The sequence below is a fragment of the Bison bison genome, unplaced genomic scaffold, assembly GCF_000754665.1.
Source record: "Bison bison bison isolate TAMUID 2011002044 unplaced genomic scaffold, Bison_UMD1.0 scf7180017864533, whole genome shotgun sequence".
NCBI classification, from domain to species: domain Eukaryota; kingdom Metazoa; phylum Chordata; class Mammalia; order Artiodactyla; family Bovidae; genus Bison; species Bison bison.
The window spans coordinates 10,728,363-10,736,723 of record NW_011495082.1 but is presented as its reverse complement, the minus strand read 5'-3'; the positions used below and the strand labels follow the sequence as shown (position 1 = coordinate 10,736,723).

The following is an 8,361-nucleotide window of genomic DNA, read 5'->3' as shown; positions in this document are numbered from 1 at the left end:
TATCTATGGGGTCACACAGAGTCGGACACGACTGAAGCGACTTAGCAGCAGCAGCAGCAGCAGCAGCATATGTACAATTCTGAAATCCTCATGTTTCCCTGAACTCCGTTTGCTTTTCTCTAACATTTTAACATTCTGGTGGATATGCCCAGGTGGCAGTGTAAGGGTGCACCTTCTTTTTGCCCAGTTTTCAGAAGTAACATTGATTGCCTTTCTGCCTTGTTTAGCTTAGGGGTTCCACTGTAGTAAGGCTTTTTTAATTTCCTCTGAGTCAAAGACGACGCCATGAGAATTTCAATAGCTACTCTGCTACTTTTGTACTAGTCTTTAGGCTGTGCTTGTGATTTTTATCTATGAGAAAGGCAAGAGAAGACCAGGAATGGACCATCAGCACAATTTTTGTGTCCAGGGCACCCTGTTCAACACATGACACATAGTAGATGGGCAATAAGCAACTGTGAACATCTTTGACCTTTACCAAAGCACTTTTATATTCTGTAAGTTCTCCAGAGTCAGAAGGAATTCCATACATTTTAAGAAAACTAACCATAGACCCTTTTTTTTCTGGAGTTAAATGACACTCCCATCTGAGGAAGCAACCTACATAGATGGTACTCATTGGATCAAGTAATTTCACACTTCTCTTAAGTGAAAGACACTGGATATTTTTTCTTTATGGTAGCTGCAAAGCCTTCTGGGTCATTTTTTATGAAAAGAAAATGAGACAACTTGAAGAATAGAGGTTTAGAATCACATTAACAGGATTTCAATCCTTAAAACAGTTTAAAGGGAAGATTCTGGGAAGATGAAGTAAGAGGTACCAGGAATCCATCCCCCTGAGCTGGAACAAATTCTCCCTGGCAGAATCTGTCTGATGTAACTACTGTAAGTTCTGGAGTCTATCAAAGACTTGCAACTTCCAGGGGAACATTTAAATGGTAAGTTTTGGTTAATTTGCATCCATTTTAGCTCTGCTCAGCAGCAGCTGCCCATTCCTCGTCCCCAATTCACAGCTCAGGTGGCCCAGGGGTAAAGAAGACTCAGGAGACGTGGGTTTGATCTCTGGGTTGGGAAGATCTCCTGGAGGAGGAAATGGCAATCCACTCCATTATTCTTGCCTGGAAAATCCAGTTGTCAGAGGAGCTGAGCAGGCTGTAGTCCACGGGCTCGCAAAGAGTCAGACAGGACTGAGTGACTGAGCACACACAACTCACAGCAAATGTGCACACACAGCTCATGCAAGCGTGCCCTGGAGCATTCGAAAGGACTCTGCCCTCCAGATATTGCGGATCTGTATTCTGATCACAGACTGCTCACGCCCAGGAAAAGGTGCAGAATCAGAAAAGACCTGAGAAGCTCTTCAGTGTACACTTTTGGCTGAACCTTGGCACAAAAAGATCCCATCATTACCAAAAACAAAACAGCAAACCCTAAGGAAAGAGGAGAATTTGATTTCCAAAACTTTCAATGATTCAAATGTCTAGTTTTCAACCAAAAAAAAAAAAAAAAAAGAAATCACAAAGCATGCAAAGAAACAGAGATGTATTGCCCAATCAAGGGGAAAAACAAAAAACAAATAAAAAACAGAAACTGTCCCTAAGAGCTGATAGTAGATACACTAGATAAAAACTTTAAAACAACTGCCTTAAAGATGCTCAAAGAACTAAAGCAAGTGTGGAGACAGTCAAGAAACCAATGCATAAACAAAATGGAAATACCAATAAAAAATAGATCATCTAAAAAGAAACCAAAAAAAAATTCTAGAGTGGAGACATATAATAACTGAAATGAAAAAAATCACTAGAGGGATTCAAAGGCAGACTTGAGGAGGCTGAAAAAAGAATCATTGCAATCAAAAATAGGACAACTGAAATTATAGAGTCTGAGGAACAGAAAGGAAAATGATTAAAGTAAATAGAGCCCGCAGGGTGTCCCAGGTGGCTCAGATGGTAAAGAATCTGCCTGCAGTGCAGGAGATCTAGGTTTGATCCCTGGGTTGAGAAGATCCCCTGGAGGAGGGCATGGCAACCCACACCAGGATTCTTGCCTGGAGAATCCAGTAGACAGAGGAGCCTGGCGGGCTACAGTCCATGAGGTTGCAAAGAGTCAGACACGACTGAGTGACTAATACAGCAACGACAAACAGAGCCTACAGGACCTGAGAGACGTCATCAAGTATATTTGGGTTGCTTCCATGGATGGCCGTTTTTTGAGGAACCACCTTACTGTTTTCCACAGTAGTTGTATGGATGAGCACAATACTCTGTGTGTGTGTGTGTGTTTCAGCCTTAAAAGGAAGAAAATTTTGATATATGCTTTAACATGGATGAATCTTGAGGGGATTAGTGAAGTCGCTCAGTCCTGTCCGACTGTTTGTGACCCCATGGAGTGTAGCCTATGAGGGTCCTCCGTCCATGGGATTTTCCAGGCAAGAATACTGGAGTGGGTTGCCATTTCCTTCTCCAGGGGATCTTCCCAACCCAGGGATCGAACTCAGGTCTCCCACATTGTAGGCAGACGCTTTACCATCTGAGCCACCAGGGAAGTCCAATGAAATAAGCCAGTCACAAAAAGGCATATACTATAAAACTCCACTGATGTGAGGTGCCTAGGATAGTCAAAATCATAGAGAAAGTAGAATGATGGCTGGCAGGGACTGAGGGGAGAGGGGAATTCAGAGTTACTGATCAACAGGCATAAAGTTTTAGTCAAGGAAAATGAATAAGCTCTAGAGATCTGCTGTACAATATTGTACCTACAGTGAACAATAATGCACTGTATACTTAAAAATTTGTTAAAGGGTACATTTCAGGTTAAATGCTTTCATAATACAATAAAAATGATAAGGAACACAGATACTGGAATATAGTACCATGCGTTTAAATGTAGATATGAAAATTGAATGAGAATTTATTGTTTAATGAGTATAGAGTCCCAGTTCTGCAAGATAAAAATTGTTCTGAAGCTAGATGGTAGTGATAGTCGCACAAGAATTATGAATATTTACTTCCACTGAACTTTACAGCTATAAATGGTAAAGACGGCACATTTGCTGTATGTTACCACAATAAATTTTTTTTTAAAACCTCAAGGAAAAAACAAAACAAAGATGGTTTGCTTAGAGGTTTTATACTCCATTGAGACAGTCTACTCAGAACTAATTACCCACTAGTTCACCTGGGAACCTCAAGTGGCCACCCACCATTTATACCACCAGCAGCAAGCTACAGTCATTCTTTAAAAAGTATTTATACAATTAAATTTCTGGGAAGTATCAAAATGGATTAAAGAATAATATCATCAGGTTTACTCTTAAGTCTTATCTGCAATGGGAAGCAAACCAATTCAGAGATGGGGATGGGTTGAGGGGCGGGTTGGGGGCGAGGCAGAAGGTGGCGGTGCTGTGCCCTTTTTGCAGAATCTATAATTTACATTCCTTACTCTTAAAAGTCGCTGCAGCCAAGTGGTCTGTCCTGCCAGGGAAGGTTTGTGACACTCTTCCCAGGCTGGTCACAATGGCGGGGCCTCCCAAATGACTGCTCCTAGATGACTCTGCCATTGGACCAATAGGTCTAATTAGGCTAAGAAACATCTTTAATTAACATGGTCTAATAGAGTCAACTTATGACTCAGGAATATGATTACTGGTGTCAGCCAACAAAATTTACTCTCCGTCATGCTTCATCATTATGAAGGTCATCAGATGTCCTTCAAATCTAGCTTTGTAAATTTTTTGTTTGTTTTTTTTTTTTACTAAAACCACATAGTTCTTCAAAAGATCAGATCCATAATACTGATGGTATTCACTGGGAAAATATATACTGAAGCGTTTCTTTGATTGGCTTTATAGGTGGCAATCCCTTAAACAAAACAAAACAAAAGATACACCCTTCAATTATTTTACCTTATTCTGCCTAAATTTTTAAAGTTAGCTCATTCACAATCTTTTTCAGTAATTAAAGGATCTCAGTAAAGACATTTTAATTATAGGACTTACTGAAGCATGATATACATATATGCAGATATGTATTATATCGTGTTTTTGTATAAAATTTTTGTATTAATAAACTGCATAAATGTTATATTTAATAGCATATAATATAAATCATATATATGTGTGTATACACATATATAAATTGGCTCCACGGGTCTTTAAGGGATTATAGATGGTCTTCTGTATGTGTGTACATTTTGTTGTGGGAAAGTGGTCCACGACTTTCATTTAATTCTCAAAATGGCTGTGGTCATCCCCTCACAGCCACCAAAGGAAAGTGGTTAGAAACCAATGTCTAGAGCTATACTGTCCAATACAGTAGTCATTAGCCACTCATGCCTATTAAGCACTTGAAATATGTCGTGTTAACTGAGATGTGCTCTAAGTGTAAAATACACACCGGATTTTGAAGAAAATGAAAAAGAAAATTTACAATATCCCAATGATTTGCACATTGATTCCATGTTGAAATAGTACCATTTGGAATATAGTGGGCTAATTAAAATATGTCGTTTTAATTTCCTCTGTCAGCTAATGTAATTACTAGAAAATTTAAAATCACATATGTGGCTCACACTATATTTGAACAGCTCTGGTTGGGGAAAAGTTAGTGCTTCATCACTGGCAGGTTACTGATTCTAGGAGGTTCCTACTAGCAGAAAAAGAAAATTTAGAATAGTTCTGACACTGAATTATAAGAGAGGTTTCAGCAAAGATGTCAGACTGTGCCTAAACATAATAGGGTTAAAAACATACCTTTAAACTATTTTCATCCCAATAATCCAGGCATAATTTCCTTTGAAGAATCATGAATTTGGAAGAAAAGTGATGTTAGCTCTGAACCACTGTTATTGATATTTGCAGATAATTCATGTTCTTATCAAAATGCACCACATGAATTATCTGCAAATATCAATAACAGTAGTTCAGAGCTTAAGACAATAATGACTCAAAGTAAACTTTTGCTCTTAGCACATCAATAAGATGCTACATTCAAAAAAACCCAGAAAATGTACAAGGAAGCATTCATGAAGAAACATCTCAAGGAAAATGGAAATTTTCTCCAGTGTTCTTGCCTGGAGAATCCCAGGGATGGGGGAGCCTGGTGGGCTTCCCTCTATGGGGTCGCACAGAGTCGGACACGACTGAAGCGACTTAGCAGCAGCAGCAGCAGCGATGTATGGGTATGGTACTTTTATTCAGGAATTAAGTCTTCAGCAACCCTTATGTGGTACCTATTATCACCCACGTTTTATAGATGTGGAAACCGGTTGAAAAAAGAGAACAAGAATTCTGTCCATTTTCCACTTTGAGGCTAACACTGAGTCTGACACATAGTAGATGCTCAGTGAATGGCCACGGGATGAAAAGGGACATTTTACTGGTTCCAGTACAAGGTTTCCCTCTAAAGAGTGTCTGATTACAACACTCTTGTTGTTCCCAGTACCACATGATGAAAGAGAAGGGTATACTTCTTTTTTCCAACTCTCATCATAAATCAATGGGATATAAATATTTCTATCCTTTCTGTCAACAAGACTTATGTGTATTGTTATTATTTTGGAAAGCATCCTAATATTAAAGCATGCTTCCTGGTTCAAAACATTACAAGTACCAGCTTGACTGGATATCACACTTACATAGTTGGACAAGCATTCAGTGCATTAAATAAATGGAACATCTTTGCCCCCGATCCAAGCAATAAAGTATAGAGTCTCCCTCTCTCTCTCTCATTCTCAACAAGGGTCTTGATCTCAGTTGTTTATGTTCCTTGGAGTTTTGGGATTTTTTTCCTTGCCCCACCCCACTATCTTAGTTACCTGTCAACTTGGCGCTGGAAAATACACGCCCAACAACACGCCTCTGAAAGTTTTGTGCTTTACTTATGAGTTAAAAACAAACTCTAGAGCTGAGCGCTTTCTGAGTCCGCGTTCATCCAGGAATCCGCGTCCGAGGGCAGAATTCGTCCAGCAACAATCCCTATGCCATTCAACTTGTGAGCCTGAACTCACGCCGACTAGCACGTGTACGTCCGAGCTGGCTCCCACATTCCACAGCAGGGTGGGTCTCAGCCTCTCCCGGAGCCTCCCCTGAAGGTCTGAGAGGAGGTCACAACCTGCTCCCCAACCCTCGCCCGAAAATCTGAACAGTGACCTCGCCTACAGCCCAGGAAGACAGAGCACATTCCCTTCCCAGTCCTGCCCAGGGACGATCACTCCTATTTACCGTCTTGTACCACCAGCTTGCAAATGCCATGGCGACGATGGATGTGTTCCGAGAGACGTAGCGAGGGACCCGAGGGACCCGGCGAGGACACGGGTGCAGCGCAGCAAAGGGCCACCGGTTCGCACTCCACCTGCCGCAGACCTGACTGGGACTAACTCTGTAAGCACCTAGGCTGTCAGGGGGTGGGCAAGACAGCTGGGCGGGGCCTACCCAGACCCCGCCCCTCCAGCTGACCCCGCCCTCGCCCCGCCCCTCCCCGCCCCGCCCTGCCGGTTTGGCTCAAAGCTGCTAAGGGAAGAAGTGTTACTGCTCCAGGCAGCCACGCCCTGCAGCCCTGACTGGGCGGAAGACCCGACTTTTCTGCTGAACTGTCCTACAGACTCCGGAATCCCGGGGGGTCCCAAATGAATTTCATTCTCCTTTTACCCTTATCCGCTTCTCACCCACCCCTGTCTCATCCACCAACTTTTCCCAACGCATGAGTGACAAGTGAGCAAAAGTCGCTCAGTCGTGTCCTGACTCTGCCACCCACGGACTATCCAGTGCAGGGAATTCTCCAGGCCGGGATACTGGGAGCCAGTTCCCTTCTCCAGGGGATCTTCCCAACCCAACGAGCCCAGGTCTCCCGCATTGTAGGCGGATTCTTCACCAGCTGAGCCGCCAGGGAAGCCCACTCCAATGTGGCTTGCGCCGCGCCCAGTGAACTTGGCCGGGACCCAGGGCTATCCGCGGGCCCCTCCGGTCACCTGCCCAGAGGCAGGTTCTGAGTCCACACCCCTCTCTCTCCAGATGTTTCTCCGGGCCTGGGAGGGGTGGCGCCCAGGGACAGAAGGCCAGGAAGGCTAACCCTCCTCTGAAGGTGGACCCGAGGCTTCGGGGGGCCCCGAGATCCTCCCCGCGCTCAACCCCGGCGGTAGGAGCGCCACTCACCTCCTGGGTGTGGCGGGCAGCGCGCCGGGGCCGCGGGGAGGCGGCGGGCTTCGGGCCCGGCTGGGACATGGCGAGGCCGGTGCGAGCGCTGCCTCCGGGCGGGCGCGGCGGAGCCTGGAAGGGAGGCCCGAGCCGGGGAGCGCTGGGAGGGAGCGAGGGCGCGGAGGGGCTGGCGGGCGCGCCTGTGAGGCAGCTTTTCCGACCCAGCCCCGACCCGCGGGAGCTCCCCTTCGCCGGGCAGGGCCCTCCCCTTCCTGCCTGCAGTTGGCAGCGCCCGGGCGGCAGCGGCCCGGGGCTCCCTGTTTGCAACTCACACCCTGGGTCCCGTATCTTCTCCCAGGGACACCCCACCCCACCCGAGGTCGCCTTGGTGCCCCAGTGGGTCGCAGAGAGGAGGGGCTGGAGATGGCGGGGTTTTCCCCCCGACTTGCCTAGACTTGGCTTGCAGTTGAGCAAGGAGAGCGGAACCGGGGCGTGGCCCCGTCTACATCTCAAGCCCCCCTCCCTAAGAATCTCAAGAATTAGACAGCATTTCTGCAATCTGCTCTGAGTTAACTAGGAGGAGAATTTACCAACTCAGATGGCCCGGGGCCTGGACCCTCTGGATGAGGAAGCGGATTGCAGAAACAAATTGGTCTGTGTGTGACTCCGTGTGTTGTGAGTGTGTGTGTGTGTGTGTGTGTACACACATGGGCCTGGGTGTGTTTTGTGCGGCTTTACTTGTTTTGAAAGTGCAATGATGTTTCATGTGGAACAAGTCTTGGGTTCCAATCAAAACCGAAGAACAGTCCTAAATTTAAACCCCATTGCCTTTCAGGAGGCTGTTGAATTTTGTTTGCGAGGAGGCCGGATTGCTTTTGTCTTTGGTTCATCTTAAAGAGCACTTCCTGGTTTGGGGCTGTGAATTATAACAAGCTTGAAGTGAAATGTTATAAGCCAGACTAGAAAAGGCTCCTCCTCTGCAGTGATTGTCTGCCTGTGGTTGCTGCCAGTTTGTGAAGATCTGACAGAAGAAAACCTGTTAACCCTGCCATGGCATTGACAGTGTGAGCCTCGGGGTCACTGCTCTCTGCGGTGCTGTGTTTCAGACAGTTGGGGAGAGGGGGTGCAGGTTACAAGGAAAGACTGGTCATGCTGAATGGACCTTGGCAGAATGGAATCCTTGTTTCCTTCTCCCTTCTCATTTTGGGCATTCCAACTTCCCTTTATTC

General features: G+C 45.4%; 1 protein-coding gene across 4 annotated transcripts in view; it reads right to left on the bottom strand.

The window, feature by feature from the left end:
- CAST (calpastatin) overlaps positions 1 to 8,361 on the bottom strand; it is a 188,348-nt gene that overhangs the window by 127,102 nt on the left and 52,885 nt on the right. For 2 of the 4 annotated variants that reach the window (XM_010831953.1, XM_010831955.1), the window contains exon 1: positions 7,151 to 7,588. The exons of 1 other annotated variant lie outside the window; for it this stretch is intronic. In XM_010831953.1, the coding sequence (XP_010830255.1) occupies positions 7,151 to 7,219 (69 nt within the window). In that variant the 5' untranslated portion in view covers positions 7,220 to 7,588. Of the gene's footprint in view, positions 1 to 6,220; positions 6,394 to 7,150; positions 7,589 to 8,361 lie in introns of those variants that run through there. One more of the 4 variants, XM_010831954.1, reaches the window with a different exon arrangement.